The sequence below is a fragment of the Lytechinus variegatus genome, chromosome 3, assembly GCF_018143015.1.
Source record: "Lytechinus variegatus isolate NC3 chromosome 3, Lvar_3.0, whole genome shotgun sequence".
Classification (NCBI taxonomy): Eukaryota; Metazoa; Echinodermata; class Echinoidea; order Temnopleuroida; family Toxopneustidae; genus Lytechinus; species Lytechinus variegatus.
The window spans coordinates 39,761,845-39,786,451 of record NC_054742.1 but is presented as its reverse complement, the minus strand read 5'-3'; the positions used below and the strand labels follow the sequence as shown (position 1 = coordinate 39,786,451).

The window sequence follows — 24,607 nt, the reverse complement described above, 5'->3', positions numbered from 1 at the left end:
TTGGTGATTCGATGTAAATATCGTAACTTGATGCGAGTTGTGACACAAGAGGCGAGAAATACTTCGGGAAAGTTGTAAAGATAATAACATTTCATGAAAAAACAATGATTTATTGAGTAAGAGACAGTCTAATTGCAAGAGCGTCATGTCTCATAGGTAAGCAGAATGTCTTTTTGAGATTTAAGAAGGAGTCGAGTACGAGTCGATCTAGAGTGATGCCTGCGAGAATGTTATTGCACGTCCCATGTATTCAAAATTATGTTGTGTTGCAAAGATGATGAATGATTGATGCCGTAGGCGTAGTCATAAATCTGTTTATTATGTATTCACTCGCTGTTCCCTTTCTTAATTTATTATTTACAAAGGATGGGCACTTTTTAAAAATAATATTCATATAGGACTGTTATGTTTTTACAGAATATTTATTTGGAATTGAAGACTGTTTTACAGTCTTTTTATTTTATGAATAGAATGGCAGATGCCGCAGCCATGGCCATGGGCGTGGCATTGCCATGGCATTAGCATTATTTGGAGTCTTTTGGACCACTCACATAGCCAGGTGGCTCCTAGAGAGTAAAAGTCATTACGGAGCCAGGGATTGCGTCCCATTTATGTGCGTGTACCGCAAAAAAACTAAACTTTTACCTGCGAGATTTTTACTTTCCTTCTGAAAGATCGAGCACAAAATCATCATGTAATTGTAAATGGGATACAATTTCATTTCCGACATTTCTACAATATTGATTTCATTTTTAAACAAGAATTCATTAGAAAAACAAGAAAAATATTATGAAAACTTGGGCGATGTTTACGTCGCCATCCTGTTTTTTTTGTTCTTCGCCAACATTACAGACACATGCTTTTCATAATATGAACGCAGATTTTCAGCAATTTTGGTGCTAATTTCAACCAACACAAGTACATGTATGGTGTAATCACTATAATGCATATAAAATGTGTTGATTATATTATTCTTTGTCGATAGTTATTAATATATGTAAGATATTTTTAGCGATATATCGACAAGATTTTTTTCTTAAAGATAACAGCCCTACGTACTGTAGGACACACTGGTAATTAATCAGATGCCTTAAAAAAGCTTTACCAAATTAGTGAATCTTCTTGTTGATATGTGCCATTACAAGTACGTAAATCCAATCAAGACCAAATATCAGTGAATCTACCTTATTTGTAGTAAGTTGAGACTTCATGTAGTGTGAGGATGATGGTCCGTATCTGAAGAACATTTGCTCTATTCTCCTTTTCAGCTACTACCAGAAGCAGTGGCTAGAAGCACAGGATAGCCTTAATGACCTGCTTCAGCAAGAGATTCCACCTGAGCCACCCAAACCTGAGAAAGATCGCCTCACAGCATTCCAGAACATTGCAACTCTATACCTCAAATATCTCCAGATATTCCGAAGACTTGAAGGATGCTATGACCAGATTGTTCATCCCCAGAAGCGGCGTGTTCTTCGTCGCATGCTTGATGGTGTGATGGGGCGGTTGATTGAGCTCAAGAATGAGATGGTCCTCCTCGAGTTCTCTGAATTCCATTACTTTGATGACATCTTGTCTGATCTTAAATTAACACCTGTAAGTGCTTGAATTTTAATTGATATATTTCAAAGATTTGTTATCCATTATTTTGAAATAATAATTTAGTTATTCTGGTTTTAGAGGATAAAGTACATATCAAGTCTTAACAGTTCAAGTACATATATCAACAAATGCATGTAGACCTTACTTTATAATCCATTAATCTTGCAGAATAAGGACTGACATATATTATATATATGATGCAGTATTTGGTACCCTGGGGTACCTAATAATAATCTGCCATTTTGTTGAATTATTTATTTTATTTTTTGCGCTGTACCCTGGGTTACCAAAAAATGTGTACTAAGCATATTTTAATGTTTTGTACAGATATTTTTTTCTTTTTAGTGATCTTATGTAACAATAATGCATGCAAATGATAACTTTATTCTAATTTTCATGTTCTGTTCTAATCTTCACTGTTCAATAATGATACCTGTAGTTGTCATTATTGATCTTATGTCTTTGAATTTAATTCAATTCAATTATTTAGTTGAATATTTGAATGAAATTGGATCGTATTATTGGCATTAGATTGTATCAAAAAAGGAAATAGGCGTTGTGATCATTGTCCCCATTCATTGTCATGATTGTCGCACCGATCGTACGACCGTGATCACCATGACAACAATGTAACTGTACACTATTACAACACGAGATGGCGCTGCACAACGCCGTACCCCGGTGTACGGCGTGGTGCATCATATATATATATATATATATATATATATATATATATATATAATGGCATTAGATTACAATGTCACTTTCTTGGTGAAGTTTTATATGATTGTATAAGAATTTTTTGTACCCTTATCAGTAATGTACCTGCATTAAATGGCTTAAAAGACACAGAGAAGTGAAAACTCCATATACGCAGAATCCATAAGGAAGAGCATGCAATCTTAATGTATGTTTTTTTTAGGAAAAAATGAGTAATTTCAACAATATGGCACATTGTTTTTTTAGAATGATATTGAGATTCCAATACCAAAGTATTTCATCAATGAGAGGGGTAAGGTGCTGCAGGATCGTGAAAAACTCTTAGGCCAGATCTTGGCCAAGATGGGTCCTCCCGAGGAGAAGACAGAGGAGGTGAAGATGTCTCCAGATGAAGCCATTCGTCTCATCCAGATTCATGAGAGAGCTAGACAGGGCCGTCTCAGGGCTAAGTTTATGAGAGAGATTCGTCTTCAAGAAGAACGTGAAAGGAATGCAGCCAACAGAGGTGCTCCTACTCTAGATACTGAGTTGGCCGCAGTAAGGGTCCAAAAGGTAAAAAGCAATTAGATAATAATTCCAGGGAAAGAATGATTATTTTCTGTATTCAATTTTATTTTCCTGCTTATGTGCTTTCCAAATTTACTTTTCCTAATGAATCCAGTGGTGAATGTATGGGTGCTGCTATTGTGACAGTATAAAGAGTTAAGGAAATAAATACATGTATGTGAAAGTAACAGATTTATGGAACAGTGCCATTGATTATGATATTCCATATTCAAATTCAAATTCAAATTCATTTTCATTCTTCAAAATGATACAAATAAGTACAAGATAGATTGATTCAATTTAAATAAACAATAGCATGAACAAAATTCAATATTGGAAGAAAAAAAATACATATTGTTCATTATTGGACGAGGATTATGATGAATGGTTCATTCTACACTGTTAAATTTACTTTACTGATATTTTGCAAAATATGTAAATGATACAAGTGAATATGTATTTACACTTTGAATATCATTAATTTTTCATTTATCATTACAGACATGGAAAGGATATTCAGTCAGAAAAAGGATCAAGAAAGAAAGAGAAGAAGAAATGAGATTTATTGGTATGGTAAGTATAGTTGACATCAATATATTTCAAATAAGTAGATTTATATTTTGCAATATGTTAGCCAATTTTTGTGTAAGTACTTAAGGTTATTATAATTATTCATTATTTTCATATTAAAGAGTTGTATACTTTCAGTTTGCTGATAATGACTTTGATTTGACAAAATGTACAATGTTTGATATATTAAAAATCATGTTGTTTTTTCCTTTCAAAATTACAAAAAAGATTGATATTTGCTAAAGGAGTTGATTTTTTGTCTCACAATAAAGCAAACTGTTAATTTAGACTTTTCAACTGCACCTGCTTGTCTTTGTCAGGCAATGTGGACAATCGCCGCTTTGCACGCCATTTATAGCGTAAGGTGCCGGAACCGCCACGCTGTGATTGGTCAGCGCAACTGACTAATCAGAAGCCGCAGATGGTGCGATCGCCAGGCGATAGTTGTTTTGAGACAACAGATCAACTCCATTAGCGATTTCTACTACTGCAATGATCAACATCTTCCGTAAGATGGGTATTATGCATCTTAATGATGCAACAATCAGATAATCCATTGGAAAAATATGCAATTCCCACTATGATAGACCTAATAATATTCTTTGATATTTCTCTGATTAGATCCCACCACGTGACCCCACCAATCCCAAGAACACCCCACAGATTCTTGCAGAACGCACAGAGAAGGCTCGTCGTGTTACGCAATCTGATCATGAGAGGGAATACCAACAGAGTCTGGTCAGTATCAAGACTAAGCTACGGGAAGTGGAAGGTCCAGATATGAAAGAAACCATGCAGGACCAGATTAGGCAGTGGTTTATAGAATGCAGGTCAGTAAAATATCCTCTTCATTCTTTTATCTGTTGCTTATTTCATAAACTGGTACATCAGTAATGATGAGAAAGGTTTGTTGATTCAGTCAACATGTAGCAAATTCTACAAATGAAACTTTTGGTGTCCTTGGTAGTCATGGTTTGTATAATGCAGATATTCATCATTTGGAAATGCAAGATATTACTTATTATTATTATTATCATAATTGTTGATGATTATACCATAAAATAATGAACTCATTAATAATTTTGGTTATATCAATAATGATAATAATGGTAGTAATAGTTGTGATAATAATGATGATTAAGTAAATAATAATAATATTAATGATAATTTTCTATTTTATCAGGGATGCTACGGGCAAGTTTCCTGATTATCCTGATGAAGATGAAGGAGGATCTGCTGCAATATTCAGAGAGAAAGATCCAGCAGAGGTAGATTTTGTACAAACCATTTTAACTTTGTGTAAATCTTTGCAGTGGCATTCTTTTATGATATGTTTTATTGGATTAGTGATTTTTATTTTGTCCCCTATCTAATTTTCAAAAACTCAATTGGGTTAAAATAAGTATACATCCTCATGTAGTTGATGTTATGTCAATATAAGCATTAGCATAGATATGTAATGTCACACATTTTAAGAGGAGGTGTGACACAATAATTTTGTGTCTATGCCACAAGAATTTACATTTTATTATCCATGATATTACTAAATGCATTTGAAATTTTTGCATTGTTATAGAACTAAGCTTCATGATTATGATTATTCTTTAAAAGATTGAAGCAGAACTGGCTGGTAAAGAGGATGATAAAGGCAAAGGGAAGAAGAAAGGAAAGAAAAGTGCCAAGAAAGATAAGAAAAAAGACAAGAAAGACAAGAAAGGGAAGAAAGGAAAGAAAGGGAAAGGTGGGGATGATGATGAAGAAGAAGAAGGCTTCAAACTTCAGCCATCAAACTTCATTCCTGATACTGATTCTGCTGCTAAAGATTTTACAGGTAAGATTAGTAATGATGTATCCACAGTTTGATTAGGTATCAGATAAATTGAAAGCAAAAAAAAAACAATCTTGGTTTTGATTTGTCAGTGAGCTGCCTGATTTTTGTGTGTGCAAATTTACCATAATATTTTTTTAATGCAACAGGACCTAGGAATTTAAGAAAAAAAAAACACACAGCTGACAAAACACTATATCCTATCCAGTGGGATAGCTCCCATTTGATATGGCAAAATGAGCTTCCGTTTATGTGATAGAAAGATATAATTCTGAGACAATCTTCCTCGATAGATATCTTGTCTTAAGAATAAATAAAGTGATTTTACTTAAAATTTGAGATACAAGATCTTTTCACATGAGCAGTAAAAAGCTTCAGATTATTTGGATAATTGTTTTTCCAAGTTCAGATTGTTTGGCAATTGTTTTCCAAGTTTTTTCACATGAAACTCCTTGTATGAAGATACAATTTTTAAGTGATAAATTACAATTTTTATTCATTAAAATATTTTTATTTTAATTTCCCCCTATTGATAAGATACAATGACAAGTAACAGTTCTATTAAGTATCATTTTAAAAACTTGGTGTGTTAATTTATTGTGATTTGCATTCAAAAGGTGTATGGAGAGAGAGAAATGAAGAATCTAACTTCAGTCAGAAACACGACTCAGAACTTATAAAGGAAGAGAAGCGTATTGAGGTTGAAAATGAAATAAGAACCCAGGTTGATGAACTCATGAGAACTGAACTGAAAAATCTCAAAGTGGTAAGAATCTATTCTTTAAAGATTTTAATGTCGTAGAAAATAAATAATGAAATGAGGGCAAGATAATGTTTGGATATGAATTGTAAGATATATGGTACATATCATTGCCTAAGTAGGACTAGGAACTACAGCTGAAATACAGATGCAATAATGAAAATGTCATTTATGATTTTATGTTGATTGTTATATGAAGGAACTCACTTTTGGTATCTCTAATTATGAGATTACTGTTATGTCAAATGTGTTGAAGGGTGAATTCATTCCTGCACTCATTGATGAGAGATACTTGGAGGGTAGGGTGTAATCATAAGGTAAGACACTGAATTGAGCCACATCTTCTTAAAACAAATCTTTTGGGGCACAATTCTTAAAAATTGTTTATACTTACACTTTTGTTTAATCTATGTAAATTGGATTGAGTTTATTATTGTGTTCTTTTACTTTGTTCAGCTTAATTATAATCAGTCATTTTCCCCTAAATGGAAAGTATATTTCATATGTTTTCATTTTATTTCTTAATTGAAATCCATCTATTGTCAATGTCAAATTGGTTGTTTGTAATAACATGTTTTTTTTTATTTCGTGAAATTTATATGGAATAAATTTCCTATGGTAAATTTGTAAAGACTGTTAACACAAAATTCTTTTTGTGTAGCTTTACATTGGACTTTACAGAATGTAGTTGAGAGCTTTTCTCTTATAAATGACAAAAAAATCCTGAACAAATTTGGCAAGCAAAATTATTCCCTGATGAAGGATATGTTTCAGCTTTAAAATTCATTCAATTTATAAAACATTCAAACCATTTCCAATTAAGAGGCCTACCGTATGTACTTATTCCCAATACATGTTAATGAATAACCTCTTTCTTAATCCTATAGGTCTTGGCAAAAGCCAATCAAATCAGAGTATGTTACAATGACTAACAATGTATATCTGTGTTCGTAATGTATATTGTGAATCAGAATCAACACTACAATATCCTTATAATCGCCACATATAATACAAGTATGTTTCATACAAAAAAGGTCCCCCACCCATTGTATTTCCATTTTCTCCCAAAATTTAAATATTCAGTTGTGTTACATTCTACCATTACTGATAGATTTTCTACAGTCTCTGTCATATGATTTCACATTTGTTCTTTGATCTTTTTTTTCTCTTTTCTTTTGCACATATTTTCTTTCTAGTAAGTTTCATTGGATTTCAATTCCAACACGATCTTTTTGTCAATTTCTCAATTTGTAATAAGTAATTAGTCAGTTACATCACAAATTGTAGCTTTTGTAAATGGTGTCATTGTATATTATTTTGAAAGTACTTCTAGTGAGTGAATCAATATTTAGGATTAAAGATGGCCTGCACATGTAAAAACAAATATGAGATGCTCACATTGTGATTGTTAGATTAGAAAATTAATATATATGATGCCAAGGCTATTTATTCATTTTCGAAGATGAATGCCCAAAGACAATAAGAAATTTATATTACTCTGTTATGTGGTCATTTATTAATATTTATATTGAATATTCTGAAGAAAAAAAATGTTACATAGATCACAAAGAATTTTAGAATGTGGAACAAGAATTCATATACATAATAATGCCTTACAACCTTTGATTTATATCTTCAACTATTTATCATTTATTGAGAAAATGATTCAAAATGTAAACCGACCGTTGCATGATTTATAGTTCATAAATCAGAAGAGCATTTTATTTATGAAACATTTGAATAGATTTGCATGGGTGTATGGGATAAGATTAATAGTGCAGAATTCTTAATTTGTTTTCACTCATTACATTTTGTTTTAGGCTGTTGACAGAGACAAGGGCAAGGGAAAGAAAGGCAAGAAGGGCAAAAGTGGAAAGAAGAGTGGAAAGAAAAAGAAGAAGAAGAAGAGCGGAAAGAAGAGTGGAAAGAAAGGGAAGAAGGGCAAGAAAGAAAAGGATCTTACCCCTGATAGGTAAGGAATCAAACCACTTGTGTCACGCTGATAAGAATTAATAAATTCTAACGGAAGAGATTATTCATTCCCTGTTTTGCTCTGGTTGATTCTTGTAATGGTAGCAATTTGAATTTTAATTCTTAATTTTGGTCAAAAATGTGAAAGATATTGTTTTCCTGACTATATTTGGATTGATTGAAACAATTCAGCAGGGAATCTTTAAATGTATCCCTTATTCACTTTGGATATTATATAAAAAGTAAGGTTTTTAGAATTAATAAGTATACTTGTATAAATTTCAAGGTCAAAACTTTACACTTATTACTGAAAAAAAAATCAGAAACTGTAAAGTGACAGTCAAATGGCAGAAGATGCATCAAGCAATATCTAACTGGAGCATTTTTTGGAATGGTTTATTCCTCTTGTTCATAGAGTATCTCAAACATTTGTGTTATTGTTTTTATGCATTGATTAATTTCATCTTATATTTCTAGAACTATTGAGGATCTCTATGAGGAGTTGGTGAAAGAAGGAATCATCATCCGATGCCCTAAATTCCCTCTCCAGGAGTACATCGGTGAATACAGCTATCTGGGTACTACCCTTAGACAGGCTAACATTGAACCTATGCCTTCACTCTCTGATGTTAGACAGCTGGTAGCCTTGTATGGTATCTTACCTCTAGGTAAACAAAAAAGAAATTTGTAGTGTCTAACACGGAGTGAATACTTGATGAGGCAAAATACAAGTGCTTATGAGAGGCAGGAGTTTGCTGGAAAATGTTTCAACATGTTCTTTTAATGTCTCTTCCTCCTATGGATTTTTTTGTAGAAAAGTTAGAAGAAAGAAGAAAGGAATGATTCTCTTTTTCATATGTCAAATATTTTAATTCTTAATATCGATAAACACTCTTAATTATCATGATCTGTTTTGACTGTAATGCATAATAATTCAAAAGAAATTCATAAGAAAATCCAATGAAAAAAATTGATGTATTTCGAAGTGTCACTTTTCAAGTATATCTTTCTTGCAATGTTTGGTTTGTTAGATATTGGGAGTTAATACATTCTTGCAATGTTAAGTTAAAAATTTTACTCAGTTTCTTTAGCTATGCTGCCATAATTAGTTAACTCGTTGATATCAAAGCATAAGTAAAGCAATGAGCATTGTAGCTACTTATCTTGGAATTTTGTTTTGTTTTGTTAAATATTTTTCCTAAATATGCACAATCGTAATCAATTGACCAAATGATTTATTCTATTCTACTTGTAGGATCACAAGCTGTTCATGAGAAGGCCCCACACATCAAGTCCATCCTTCTGGCCGGACCACGAGGTACCGGCAAACGCAGTCTTGTCAATGCCATCTGTACCGAGACGGGTGCCAACCTCTTTGATCTGACTGCCACCAACATTGCTGGCAAGTACCCCGGCAAGTCTGGCCTTGCTATGCTGATGCATATGGTGTTGAAGGTTGGCCGACTCCTACAGCCATCTGTCATCATGATTGGTGATGCAGAAAGGACATTCCTCAAGAAGGTGCCTAAGACTGACAAGGTGAGTTCTCAGAGGATGATGATAATGCTTTTGAGTAAACTTACGATTGATCTAACTGTAAATATGAATAATTTCAATTGATGAAAGCTTAGTGATGTAAATTTCAAATTGATTTTGACATTGACAGAAACAATATTTTTACTTTACATTACAAAGTGGGTTTAAACTACCTAGAAGGGGTGCTATAATCCATCTATTTCTTTTTCAAGCTCACTAAAATTACCCATGTTTGCACATACAGAAAATATGTAATTGGATAATTTTCAGAGTGTGGATGAATGAAAAAAAACGTAGACTCAAGGTTAGAACTCCTTTGTGAGTTGTTGCCATGAAGTGTTGATGTAGAAGCTGTAACCCTTTGAGGGAGAAAACAGTTAAACAAATGGAAATGTATGAATTGAAGACATACTCAAGACAGTTTGGAGGAGCTTAATTCAAATTCTAAATTTTAAAGACACTTTGGCTCCATTTCATAAGGTTGTCAATCTTGAAAAATTCCCAGAGTAACGATAATCATTGCTAATATGTTACAAACCAAATATTGTCGATGAATGACAATTTTTCAGCTTTTCATTGTTCATGAAATGGTGCCCAGGAGTTCTAGAATAATAACTTTATTATAGACAGAATAATATTATTCATCATGATTTGTTGATTTTACCTGCAGACTGATCCCAAGCGTCTGAAGAAGGAACTTCCCAAGATGTTGAAGCTTCTGAAGCCTGAAGATCGTGTTGTGTTGGTAGGAACATCAAGGGCACCATTTGAATGTGAGATGAAGGGACTGGTTGGATCATTCCAAAGAGTTATCCTCATCCCAAGACCTGACTATGCATCCAGGCATTGTAAGTCAATGAATATATATATATATTTTCAAGTGAATGAAACATGTGGCAAGCACTGTTTGACAATATATAGCACAATGCTAAACTGAAATTTTGATTGAATTTAGTAGGTTTAATGTAGTCATAGAAATGACAAAGTGATATATTTAGATGTGAAGATGAGCCAACACCAAACTCTTTGTTCTTTGTCTTTCACACACATATCTAGTCAACCTATTTACCTATTATGAAATCATCTACACATAGTAATCCATCAACTTTAAGATTTCATTGACAAGAAGTGAAAGTTCAATAAAGGTATTTACTAATGCTACTTACACTTAACTAGGAAATGTTATGAATGAGATAATCTCTGAATTGTGAATGAGGTCATACATAAACAAATCAACAGTCAGGACAACTTATTAACACACGGCCAAATTTTCTATCCCACCATTGCAGTACTATGGAGATCTTTGATCATCAAGAACAATGGGATCCTAAATCCACAGATTGACATGAGTTCCCTGGCTAAGGTGACCGATGGCTACACCCAGAAACACATTATGACAGCATGCCAGCAGGTCCTGACGGAAAGACGGGTAGCTCAGCTTGCTAAGAGACCTCTGGTGGGGTCAGAGTTCATCCCGGCATTGGCTCGTCTTGAACCCATCTACAAGGAGGAAGAAGAGGCCTTTAAGGTGGGTGTAGATAGAAGTCTTGAACATGGTAGTATTACATTTAGAGGCTTATATAATGTGGAAGCTTGTAGAAATTCATGCAAAAAAGTAGATTGTTTCTTCATATTTTAAAAGGGTTTCATTTGAAAAATCTGTGTTTCATATTAAGGAAAAATTAATGTAAGTAACTACTGTTTTCCTTGATTAGAAAAAAAAATGAAATACTGCATTACAGATGCCATAAATTCAATTCATTTAAATTCAATTTAGAAAAAAGAAGGGATGTGAACTCATCCTTTTTTTTCTGCCAAGCAACAATATTTCTAGGGATCCAAAATGATCAGGGAAAAGGTGAACATTCATTACCCTTTGTCCAATTTTTGTTTTTGGCTAAGATTCAATTCATCCAATTTGGCTAATCCCATGTATTTGATATACTTGGATTAATTCTCACCCTGGCTAATTAACACAAAATGATAATACCGACTCGTAATAAGACCTAGTGATAATCAGCTAAGTGGTGTTTACCCTGTTAGACAAAAAAAAACATATGGACCAAAAATTGGTGAGCCCAATTGAGTAGGGACATCTGAAAATAAGATCAAATAGGTTTCAGACCAAGATGTTTAAACCTTGAGATGCCACTGACTTTATTGAGGAATAAACTATTGAATTATAATTAGATAGTACTTTAATGTCTCTGCTGCTTATCCCTGATAATCTGTATTCATGATTTTACCTACAGACATGGTATGCCAAGACTCCCTTGGGAAAGAAGAGGGCTAAAGCTGCTGAAGGTGGTGACGATGATGACAAGGGAAAGAAGGGCAAGAAAGGAAAGAAAGGAAAGAAGGGAAAGAAAGGAAAGAAGAAGAAGTAAATCACCATTGTGTCTTAGAAGACTGACCTCATCTCTCAGCTTCAACATAATCTTCCGCTAATCTCTACTTCTTTGTGACCGAAAGAAGAATATGCAAAAACAAGCACCTTGATACTTCAAATGAAAATTAATTTTTATCAGAGAATGTACAGTGTGCAGCCTTATGATGAAAAGAACATTATTCCAGTCTCTATCCAGGATGATATTTTTGTTTGTATCAGTTTTAAAACAAGTATATGTTAAAGTTGGCTTGTAGATTTTGATGGAAATAATGTTCTTCAAGAGACATTAATACACAGATGAAATATGAAAGGTTGGTTTTTCCCAGTTTATTATCTCAGATGCAATGTTAGTTTTCTTTAATAGGAGCAGTTACCAAATGGCATGCACCATATTGTTGTAGTCTAGGTAAGCTTTGTTTTGAGGAAATAACTCATTTTTTGGGGAAATAAATTTGAACAGACTGCAACACAACATTTTTGGCAATGCAGGTAAAGCAATTACAAACTGAAACCACATTTTATGTACATTTGGAGGAATTATTGAAAATTTTTGTCAGTTTAATTGGACAAGAGGAAATTTGTACATTGTGTTTCACATTCTTTATATTATAGTGTCATATCTGTATGTGCATACCAAGTAAATATATATCTTGAATGTATACCGGACTAAATGAGGTGAAGTCCTTCAAACATTCTTCCAAAACTTGCATTTCTCCTTTTGCCTTTCAACTTTTCTATTAGCATATTGTGCATAATGATATATATTGTGATATTTAATAATTTATTATTCCATCCAATTGTGTCATAATTTGATTTATGTAACAACTTTGACATGCATCACATTAAAGTACATGAATACTTCATTAGAAATTTGACAATTGCCTTTCGATATTTTCTCATTCCTAAAACCCTAAACTCTATGTGACTGTACTTGATGAGATGCATTTCTGGAGCTTTTCAACAGAACACATTCAACTTGCCTTCTTTTCTTTTCCATATTATACTACCTTGATTAGTACCAACTGTGAGTAAGAAAATGGAAGATTATCTAACAAATAGCAAATATATATATTAAATGTAAAATATCTCTGTGATAAATAGTGAAAATATTTTTCTTTCTCTTCATTAATTTTTAAATATTTTTTTGCTTTTTGTCACATTCAGAGTTGAATTATTCTATTTTAAGAACATAATTATACATATATTTGTTATGTATTTAATAATGGTACTCTTATACCCTGAGTGGAGAGAGGGAAGGATTGGTGGGAGAGAGGGAGAGAGAGGTGGTAGAGAGAGGGAGAGAGAGGAGAGGTGAATGGAGTCATGAGATGAGAAGCTTCAGGAGGGAAAGATGTACACAAGAAAGATAAAAGGAAACCAGAGTGATAAAGAGAGAGAGAGAAAAGGAAGAAATGAGATCGAATGAGGGAGAAAAGTGCGAGAGAAGGAGGGCAGGAGGAAACAAGACAGAGGGTAAGAAATAATTCAGAGCAATTTTTTTTAAGGAGGGTGGGGAATATAGATGAATAATACGTATACACCCCACCCCCAAAAAAGCTTTAAAAAACTAAATAGCCCAGGGGGGGAGTCAAATGTAATGCTGTACACATGCGTTACCAAATTATTTCAAACCACCCCCAAGACAAGTTTTTCTCTGTGTGCAAAATAGCCCCCTAAACAATAAATTTACACATTCATTTTTTTGGGCCCCTAAACAAGTCGCCAGAATAATTAGTTTTGTCTCTGGGCTCAAACAATTTTCAGAAACAAGGAGGAAAAAGCCCTGGGGGAAAAATCTATCACCTCAACACGTTTGGCTATAATTAAAAAAAAAGCTTTGGGAAGAAAAAAAATACCCTATACGTTTGACCCCGAGATTTTTTTTTTTTGGTCACGCATGTGTACAGTATGACTGGCCTCTCCCCCGGCTATAAATAGACCTTACATGACTCTGTGGGCCAAAGTTCCAGCTTAGGCTTAGGCCCTAAATAATGAAAAATCTACAATCATCCAGTATAAGGCTGAAAGGCATTGTCTTAGAAGCATTGGATTGAAGTAAAGTATACATATATTTAGCTAGTGGGTATAGGTATCGTGCAAGTATAGAATCACCAGTAATTATCTTTTAATTGAAACAATTGATAACAAGCATATGTTATACTTTTTTAAACATAGTTTATTTTCATGAGTCAAGTTATCGACCACCTTTAAAAAATTGTGTGTTTGCTGTCTTATTGGGGAAAAGGAGACATTGCCAGTATGAGCTAAACTTGTGCTAATAAACATCTTTATTTTCTACAATTACGAGAGAGAAAAAACTCTTTATTGCAAGAAAATGTGATTATTTTATATTTTCCACATTTTTATTAAGGTCATGTTGTAAGATATGTAGTTGATGAAAATGAATCACAGGTAGAATTGCTTCTGTTACATTGAGTGAAAGTTTCAACATCCAAGAGAACCACGGACTCCGTGAAGTGATCTTGGGAAGATATAGACCTATATTAATAGGCCCCGGAAACCATACCATTTAATAGCAAGGGATAATCAAGGGTGTTATCCTGTTGATGAAATAAATCCTACTTGTTCAAATATTTGGGTATAATTAAGCCCCTCTTAATTTGTTTTGGACAATCTTTTTTTTCTGAACCCCAAAACACTGGGACCCAACAATTTTTCTAAATCAAATACCAAATCAAACCCACGTCACTAATCAAAATCATATTGCCGGCCGTAGAGGTCGGTGTATTCCAGTGTTTTCTGCGCCCATGTTGGATTGTCGTCTGGCTCCAAAACCTGAGAGGAATTCTGCAATTATTTTGGTGGAATTCAAGGTAAGCTATTGCTTTTCACGATTATTTTATATTTCAGTCAGTCGCAAAATATACATAGAATATGTGTTTGAATAAAATACGAAGGTATATTACGATTTATCTCAACAAATTTATCGCACTTTAAACTCATTCTCTGCGCCGTCACGTCAAGTTACATCCTGGTCATTGGCATCAGCATCCTGGCATTTCGAGCCCGAAGTTCCCGGACGGTAAACAGGAAGTGTTGTGTAGACTGGTGCCACGCGCGTAAAACATTCCCCATAGACTTGTGTGTTAAAATGGCACTTTTGAAAAATTCATGAAAAATAAATGTGAAATTAGAGAGTGGAATGTTTACTACCATTGGATAGGATATGTATCTGGCATTCCATATCTGACCAGGAAAGGGTAGCGTAGCCAGCTCATTTTAAAAATAAATTGCCATTTATGAAGATAACTATGAATGGATCAAATTTATCGACTCAAACGGTAAAATAGCCCTAATTAGTCCGCCAGTCAAAAAAATAGTTCCAAGTCACTTTTTTATCTTCTCAATTTGGTCGAAGGAAGTTCAGTAGTTACCATTTCTAGAATCAGTGTTAGATTTTGAATCATATTCATACAGTTTTGTCAATCAGCAACATCAAATTGAAAAAAATTTGAATGGGTTGGGTCGAACGAATATCTTGAGCCCTCCTAATGTAATTAGGCTCATGGCACCTATATTATATGACCTATGAATTTTATTTTATTGAATAGCTACTTTGTTATTCTTTCATATCTGTACACTCACACTAGCACAAAGAAATGCATTGGAAATGCCTATTTTCTATGCAATGACCCATTTTAATGTATTACTCATACATGTTATATTCACTATTTGGATGCATACATATCCTGCCTGCATACAGCCAAGCAGTGAATGTAATGACAATAGGTCCCTACTAATTGTAATATAAAGGTGTATTAAATTTTGTGTAGATATCAGGATACCAGAACTGCCTCAAACAAAATTACCAGATATACATGAGATTGAATGAGGAAACAATCAAAGTATAAGAACATACTACTTTAGTACATTTGCATTTGACCTATTATATCAAAATTTTCCTAGGGCTATTGCCTCTCAGATGTAAGAAGGAAGAGATACATAAAATTAGATAGAAGAGAGAGAGAAAAAAAAGAGAGAAAGAAAGAAAGATAATTTCATAGATGGCATGGCTTACAAAGAGGGGGGGGGGGGGGTAGACTAAGATTGGAGCACACAGCCAACCCCCCCCCATCCCTCCTTAGTTGAGCACTATTAGCCCTTAGATACCTTACCTTACTCTGTGCCTTTTTCTAAATACCTTCTTGAAGGTACCACTCTAGTTCTCTTCAGTAAAGTTCTCAAAGCTCCTCTCTACCCCCTTCCTTTTACATGAGCAATTTGTAAAGGTCTTTCTAATATTAAGTATGTGATGTACACTAACACAAACCAATGATGAATCAGAACAAAAAGAGGCATAGACGCTCTATACATTGACCAGTCTACATATAGGCTTACATATACACAGACCTACTAACTTTAGCTGATATGGCCTTGCTAGCCATTAAATCAATTCTTTGCACCTCTTGATGACTAAACATATTGATATCAGTGAGAAATTGTTTGCTACTGAAGAGTTTGGCCAGGAATTCCATCCACTACTAGGGACTTCCCATATTACTTATAGGTGCCACGCGCGTAAAACATTCCCCATAGACTTGTGTGTTAAAATGGCACTTTTGAAAAATTCATGAAAAATAAATGTGAAATTAGAGAGTGGAATGTTTACTACCATTGGATAGGATATGTATCTGGCATTCCATATCTGACCAGGAAAGGGTAGCGTAGCCAGCTCATTTTAAAAATAAATTGCCATTTATGAAGATAACTATGAATGGATCAAATTTATCGACTCAAACGGTAAAATAGCCCTAATTAGTCCGCCAGTCAAAAAAATAGTTCCAAGTCACTTTTTTATCTTCTCAATTTGGTCGAAGGAAGTTCAGTAGTTACCATTTCTAGAATCAGTGTTAGATTTTGAATCATATTCATACAGTTTTGTCAATCAGCAACATCAAATTGAAAAAAATTTGAATGGGTTGGGTCGAACGAATATCTTGAGCCCTCCTGATGTAATTAGGCTCATGGCACGTAGACTAGTGCATCTTGTGCTTTCTTGCCGGTGCGGTATGATCAGTGTGTGTGCGGCGGGCCGTGGGGCCTGGATGTTTGACAATGGCCAATGCCATGGCAATGCAATGCAAACGTAGACCAAATTAAATCTTCAGTCTCTGTTAAGTCAAGTGTTTTGTTGGTTGTTCCGCTGAACTCCGTTGAAAAACACCTCGAAACAGACGGCTAGCTGTCTAGAATTAGACAGCTGGCAGCCGTCTGTTTCGAGGAGTTTTTAAACATTTTTTTTTTCTCATACACAGAAGGCTCGCTATCGTGCAGCCACCATTAGGGGACTTGCAGTGCAAAATCCCCCCGTCGGGGCTCTTCAATTTTTGTCTTTAATGAATAAAAATTTTGAAAATTAACGCGAGCAAAATGCAAATTTATATTCCCTCTTGGCATTAATTGCCCAAGAACGGAGAAAAATGAAGTTAAAAGGAACAAAAACAGTGACTTACCTCTCCTGTCGCACAAATTCACTTCCCCGTTTTATCCGATCTTAAGTACATAAACATATGGCCATTGAGTCCCTTTACAGATCGCGCTAGAACTTCGGTCTCTGTATTTGGTGATGAAACCAACGGAGTTCAGCTGAACAACCAACAAAACAAAGACTGAAGCTTTTGGTCTATCTAGAATATGCTCTGCTCATTCCTCGTTGATCGTCATCAGTACTAATACTTTAATAGACCAATGACGGCCAAGATTATGATATGGTGGAGCTACATGTACAGAGAAAGGGCACACTTTTGCACCCTCTTCGGCCTTGATTACTCCTAAATTTTGCTTATTGACGGGGTAAAAGGGAAGAAATAATAAAAATAAATTGATATTAAATACATTCAGCTTAGGGATCTACCATCTTTCCGAAAAATGTGCTGGAAAATAGCGAAATTTGATGGCAAACAGATCAGGATCAGCTACGGGCCAGGTTCTTCTTTGATTGCCATCAGCACAGCTACAGCTGAGCGTAAGAATGTGCCAGCCAATCTGCTGGTGCGTCTGTTCGCTCAGCTTTAGCTGATGGCAATCGAAGAAGAACCTGGCCTGTACCTGGCCCGGAGAAGAACATGGCTGATCCCGATCTGTTTGTCATCAAAATTCTTCCAGCATATTTTTCAGAAAGGTGGTAAGGTGATTGTATTTGATATAAATTTATCTTTATCATTTCTTCCTTTCCCCCTCCAAAACTCAAAAGCAAAATATAAGAGTTGATCGAGGAGGGTGCAAAAACCCATCCTTTCTCCATAGCATCTTTAGACATAGTAAAGTGGCGGATGAATGCTCCACCATTATGAGTCCAATGGCTGTCATCCGCCTGTGTAGGAGGAGGAAAAAAATCAGAAAATGTTTAAAAACTCCTTTGAACAGCGGATTTATCAGTCTAATGGCAAACCTGCCCTTTCCTGGTCTTGGCAGAAGCGAACTTTTCCCCTCTACATTTCCCTTTTTCTTTCTTTACTAACTTTTACAAAAAGTCTAACTAATTTTTTAATCTTTGGGGCCAATTCGTGATTTCGGGAACCACTCATCAATTTGCACTTAAAGTGAATGGAGATGGAAATAGGGAACCATGATGATTTCATCTTGGGCATTATCCTCAAATTGGGAACCACCGTTCAAGCTGATAAATAGCTCAAGTCTATATTTTTATACAATAATTAATAGTTATTAGACATTACCAGAAGTGTAATATGGAAATCTAGACTCATAGTAAATATCATAAAAACAATTGTCATTCTTATTCCCCCAGAAATTAATTCAGCTTGAAAAGAGTTGAACAAAAAAGAAAGAGAATGTACTCAGAAAAAAAATTGTAGTCCGGGCTTATGGCCCAGGGTCAGAGGGTCTAAATTGAACTCACACTTTCACTGTAAGCTCAAGGATTAAAATTGTGCCACACTGATTCCATATTGTTAGATTTGTCGCAAGTTATTTTATAGATTTTCGATTTGTGTTGATCACTGTATGAAAGGCTTATAATTCATGTGATGAGTCTAAACAGATTAATGAAGTAAGGAGCATACAGTACAATGACTTCATATCTTGATTTTTGTTTATGAAAGGAGTGCATGCCTGAATGATTATATTCGTTTGAGTGAATACATGAATATTTTCAATTAATAGTCATGTATATTTAATATTCTCTTATCATTTTCTTTTTCTTTTTAATTTATTAATCTGTTCATTTTCTATTAAAATATTTTCATATATGGGCTATTCCGTAAAATAATCAACCTTTTCGTACATCCAACCCCCACTTTTCTCAAGTTTTACTTCACTTCAGGAAATGACCAAGTCATGATCATTTGAGAGCATGACAGACTGTCGATAGAACCAGAATCAGAGACAGAAAATTTTATGAAGGTCCAACAAACATGGGGTCAGACGTACATATTTTATGTAATTGCCCATATTCTTCCTTTATATATATTCATCTTTTCAATTTGATTCTTTAATATTAGCCTATTGTTGCCTATTTTCCTTAAACTTTTCAAATTTTTTGTATTTTTTATTACCTTTTTCACATTATTTCAATATATTCATTTTTATGCATTAATCTTTTCAGTACGTTACATGCATATAAAAATATTTGTCTCTTCATTTGCACAGCATTTATTATGACATACATTCATTTTCTATATATTCATCTATAAAGAAATAATGTGGAGATTAATGAATAAAAAAGTATTTTTCTGTATACTTGGGTCTTTTATTTTCTTTCCATTGATGCCCACAATCAATGGTAAACTGATACTATGCAAGGGATATAATGATGTTCATTTCCTACTGTTCTTAATATATAGGTAGATCATTATTAATAGGCCTATATTTTTTTTCTAGTTGAAATGGCACTGTTACAGACATTACAGGAAGTTTCAGACAAAGATTGTGATCACACTGGGAGCATTCATGTTTACTGTAAGTTTGCATTTACATTTACATTTTTTTTTGTTTTTGTTTTTTATTTTTCTGATGCTACCAAGTATGTTTACTAAACAATATAAGCAAAAAAATAATTGTTTATTAGAATATTATTTTTGAAATGTCAACCTTAATTTTTTTCCACATAACCCCTGAATCCTAATTTGTACAGAAGGTCAAACTTAAATGAAATCAAGTTGACTAATAATATAGCATGGAAAGTACTACTTACATTTATCTTGTATTTATAATTCTCTGGTGACAAAAAAAATCATGATCAAAAGTTTGAAGTGTTAATGATGATAAAAGAGGTATTTAAAGCCAAATTTGACAATTCTCATACAGCCAACACACACGATACCCAAACTCTAGAGCTTCATGTTGATAGAGACCAGGTGGTTAGTGCCGTAGGTCTCATGCCTTCAACGTCAGGCAATCAGATGGAGATTGGAGTACAGGAATCAGATGTCAGACACGTTGGGTTACCTGTTCACTCTGAAGCAGATGATGGCAGCAATATTGATCAATCCTGCATTGTAGTTGTGCCTGTTGAAAGTGTAGAAGATAGCCATGGTAAGAAACCATTTTTTTTTAAGGAAGTGTCTAGGTTAAAATTTGGTTTACTTTTCAGTAATTATGAAATTCATTATTATTTTTTGGCATACTGGGGTAATAGTTTGCAACACGTAGAAATGTTGTTTAAGTGCTATGTAATTGAGGTATTTTTGAAATTTATTATTATTGTCTCGCCTGCATAGCAGAGCGAGACGTGGCGTGGTCAACATTGAAATCTTCACCAAGGTTTAGTTTTTGAAATGTCATCATAACCTAGAAAGTATATGGTCTAGTTCATGAAACTTGGACATAAGGTTAATCAAGTATTACTGAACATCCTACCTGAGTTTCAGGTCACATGACCAAGGTCAAAGGTCATTTAGGGTCAGTGAACTTCGACCATGTTGGGGAATCAATATCAAAATCTTAAATAAGATTAAGTTTTTGAAATATCGTCATAACTTTTAAAGTACATGTATATGAACCTAGTTTATGAAACTTGGATATAAGGGTGGTAGTGCATCACCAAAGTTTCTGCTTGAGTTTCAGGTCATATTACCAAGGTCAAAGGTCACTTGGGGTCAACAAACTTTGACCATGTTAGGGGTAGTATTGTCATCAAAACTTTGAAATTTTATGGATCTAGTGCATGAAATTTAGACATAAGAGTAACCATGTATTCCTGAATATCCTGTGCGTGTTTTAGGTCACATGACCAAGATCAAAGGTCATTTAAGGTGACTGAACTCTGGCCGTGTTGGGGGGATTTGTTGAATTGGCATCAGAGCTTAGAAAGTTAATGGATCTACACAGGTAGTTCATGAAACATAGATAAAAGGGTAATCAAGTATGAATTATTGTTTTGCACACGTGTTAGGTCACATGATTATAGTCAAAGGTCATGTTGGTTCAATGGACATAGTATTTTTATCATACATGTATGAGTGTTTTCTTTTGTGAAGAATTATTCAATAATAAGCTGTTTTCAAAGTCAGCACTGCTGCTATATTGAATCGTGTAATGCAGGCGAGACAGCCAGAGGCGTTCCACTTGTTCCTCCAAGTTTAGCATACAGGGGTAATAGTTTACAGTGTGTAGAAACATTATCTAAGTGCTACGTAAATATGCACAAGTAACTTCCTGGCTGTTTTTAAGCCCCCGCAGACAAAGTCTGGAGGGGGCATTTAGCGTTTCCCCTGTCCATCCGTCTGTCCCCCACTTGGTTTTCGTGCAAAAGCTCCAAAAATATTTAATGGATTTAAAAAACTTTTGGTGTGTAGGTACATGTAGATGACACCAAAATACAGGCTAAGTTTGAATTCGAAGTTCGCAGGTCAAAGGTCACAGCTCATTGAATATGTGAGTTTCTGCGCAATAATTAGAAAAATACTTAATGGATTTAAAAAAAATTATGTGTGTAGGTAGATGACATCAAAATACAGGCTAAGATTGAATTCGGAGTCCATAGGTCAAAGGTCACAGCTCATTAAATATGTGAGTGTCACAGTTCATTAAATATGCAAGTGTCACAGCTCATTAAATATGCGAGTCGGTTTCCCCATGATAACTTATGAAGTATTTAACAGATTAAAAATATTTGGATGTGTAGATAGATGACACCAAAATACAGGATGAGTTCGAATTCGGTATCCGCAGGTCAAAGGTCACAGTTCATTAAATATGCGAGTTGGTTTCCGCATGATAACTTATGAAATATTCAACAGATTAAAACAAAAATTGGGGTGTGTAGGTAGATGACACCAAAATACAGGCTAAGTTCGAATTTGGAGTCAGCAGGTCAAAGATTAATGGTCACAGCTCATTATATATGCGAGTTGGCCAAAGGTCTAAATTTGATCAGTATATATATGGGCAATTCCATGGAAAATGTTCACTTTAGAGAAAAAATGAAGTTTCAGATTTCACTCAAGCAGTCAAATTTTCTTAAAAAGTAATCTATAAAGTCTCAATTTCCAATAGAAAAATCGAAATATTGAAAAAAATTTGTAGTTTTTTCCATCATCAAAAAAATAGAATAGTATATTGTAAAATGTAAAAAATGTGGCTATTTTTGAACAATTCATCTTTTCTGTCTCTACTAAAAGCAAATAAGGTCCCAGAGGTCTCTTTTAACTTTTGAATAGTTGATTAATGTTTAAATCAACAGAAAATAATTGTTAAATTTTATGCCATTCATCAATTTTACAGAAATCTGTTTTCAGATTTGTGTGATTTCTTTACCATTATCAGTGTCATGTCCGTTACGTTTTTCACTTAAAGTTTTCACAGCTTACAGGAAATTTGTCTAAAGGTACTGCAGATTCAGATTCTATGTTAGAATTAAACCCCCTACCATGTGTAGCAATCATTTTCCCTTACCATTTCTCATTTTCATAAAAATGGCGTAACGGACATGACAATTCGCGTAACGGACATGACGCCTTATATATGGCAAATGGCAGCATTTACAAAAACAAAATATTAGGCTCAGTGTCACAAACTGAGGTTAGTCTCAATTGTTTGAGGATAGCTGAATGTAATATTTCCTAGAATCTGCATGTCATTCAAGCTATTTTTAGAAGTTGGTGAATGATGAAAGTTCAGCTCTTGTTCTGGTAGATTTTTCTGAGAATTAACGGTATGTTACATAATATTAGAATAAGATGCAGCTAGATCTGGCAACATACTCAGATCACAATCTGCATCATTCGTGTTTGAACAAACATTTGATTATCTTAGGTTCTTGCACTGACAGTTTGGAGCATGATAAAACTCCAACTTGTGAATTAATGATCATTGATGATATTACTTCAAAGTATCTGACTTACACCAACCTCTACATGTACTTCTTCAGTGATGGCATGGGATCACATTTAAAAGCAAGTTTGTATTCGGATATCTGTGTTTCATGATGTACATGTAGCTCTATGAATCCATGAATCTACAGTGGCACTTCTTTGCAGTATCACAAAGCAAAGGGGCCGTGGAAAGAATGTGGCGCGATCAATAAATTATGTCATAGTATTTTGGTCAGCCATAATAACGATTTGAATGATGTATCTTCAATTGTACACAAGCAGCGCGGACAAGACAACGAAATTACATGTAGATACAGCCACGTTTGTCAGCAAGCAAGATTGTAAGATTTAGAACATCCAAGATTTGATGAAAGGATGATTATACTCAGGATGATAGTTATTTTGAATGAAAAAAAAAATCTCAGAAGCTATTTACAAGCATTCCGATTACCTTTCAACTCATACATAATCGATAATGAAAGACCGCTTTCCAGGTACTGCTATTAAATTTTAATACAATTTTTGTAATCTTAAAACTGACATTAATACTAGTACATATTCTTTATCATACAATACATTCCATAATATGTTCTTCTTGGATTTATACAGGTCTGGTGAATTTTGTTTTCTTCTCACAAAAAAATGAGATTTGGTCTTCCCAGTGTGTCGTAGTGGTACGATAAACGTTGTATTCAATATAAAATTATCACTTAGGCTATAGCTATTAATTTAATGATACCTGCTAGTAATATCTACATATTTTTCATTAGAGTGTCAGTAAAGGTACTTTGCTGTTACATAATTACATTCATTATTGATATTTCTTCCATTTTCAAACTAAGAAGTGCTGATGAATTTCACTTCGTAAGGGTGTCATGTCCGTTACGCTAGTATATTATCAAATATTAGGGCATGAATAAAAAATAATCTTTTCTATCAACTTTTTTTCCTTTAATTAGGTGTGGCGGATGGTAGTAACTGGAAAATACTCATTAACTGTTGTTAACCGGTGTAAAATAAATTTTTCTAAATAATTTTTTGTTTTTATAAAGATTGTACAAAAAGACCCCCTCTCAAATTGCAAAATAACAGGAGATATTACAGTTTACCAGTTATGATATGTGTCTCTAACCTCTAGCCTTAACATATAAACAATTAGACTTGTACCATATCTTGTAATAAAATAATTATATTCGCTTACAAAAAGTGGACAAAACTGTCATGTCCGTTACGCTTCGTGTGTCATGTCCGTTACGCAACATTTTGAGCTAGGAATACAGAATGCACTGCAAAACTGTTGTTAAACACTATTTTGTGGATAGAGCATGGTCTTAAGGTTAAATTAACACCAATGTCAGGTGCATGCAATCTAAGAATTCACAGGAATTTTG

The 24,607-nt window shown here is 34.1% G+C and overlaps 2 protein-coding genes across 3 annotated transcripts in view; both read left to right on the top strand.

The window, feature by feature from the left end:
- LOC121410997 (dynein regulatory complex protein 11-like) lies at nucleotides 1-13,020 on the top strand. Its single transcript, XM_041603451.1, has 14 exons — nucleotides 1-156; nucleotides 1,269-1,596; nucleotides 2,569-2,874; nucleotides 3,370-3,441; nucleotides 4,060-4,268; nucleotides 4,622-4,706; nucleotides 5,050-5,269; nucleotides 5,884-6,032; nucleotides 7,847-7,998; nucleotides 8,475-8,665; nucleotides 9,253-9,536; nucleotides 10,204-10,381; nucleotides 10,823-11,061; nucleotides 11,786-13,020. The coding sequence occupies exons 1-14, from the start codon at nucleotides 146-148 to the stop codon at nucleotides 11,918-11,920; spliced, it is 2,559 nt and encodes an 852-aa protein (XP_041459385.1). The 5' UTR covers nucleotides 1-145; the 3' UTR covers nucleotides 11,921-13,020.
- Nucleotides 13,021-14,667: 1,647 nt separating this feature from the next.
- LOC121410996 (cyclin-D-binding Myb-like transcription factor 1) overlaps nucleotides 14,668-24,607 on the top strand; it is a 34,873-nt gene continuing 24,933 nt past the window's right edge. The window contains exons 1-3 of one of the 2 annotated variants that reach the window (XM_041603450.1): nucleotides 14,668-14,756; nucleotides 19,783-19,860; nucleotides 20,209-20,436. In XM_041603450.1, the coding sequence (XP_041459384.1) occupies nucleotides 19,788-19,860; nucleotides 20,209-20,436 (301 nt within the window). In that variant the 5' untranslated portion in view covers nucleotides 14,668-14,756; nucleotides 19,783-19,787. Of the gene's footprint in view, nucleotides 14,757-16,951; nucleotides 17,030-19,782; nucleotides 19,861-20,208; nucleotides 20,437-24,607 lie in introns of those variants that run through there. The other variant, XM_041603449.1, reaches the window with a different exon arrangement.

Excerpts from the sequence above, each read along its gene's own strand:
- LOC121410997 (XM_041603451.1), top strand. Across the intron at positions 3,442-4,059 it reads AAATGAGATTTATTGGTATG|ATCCCACCACGTGACCCCAC; the intron begins GTAAGTATAGTT and ends TTCTCTGATTAG. Across the intron at positions 6,033-7,846 it reads AACTGAAAAATCTCAAAGTG|GCTGTTGACAGAGACAAGGG; the intron begins GTAAGAATCTAT and ends ATTTTGTTTTAG.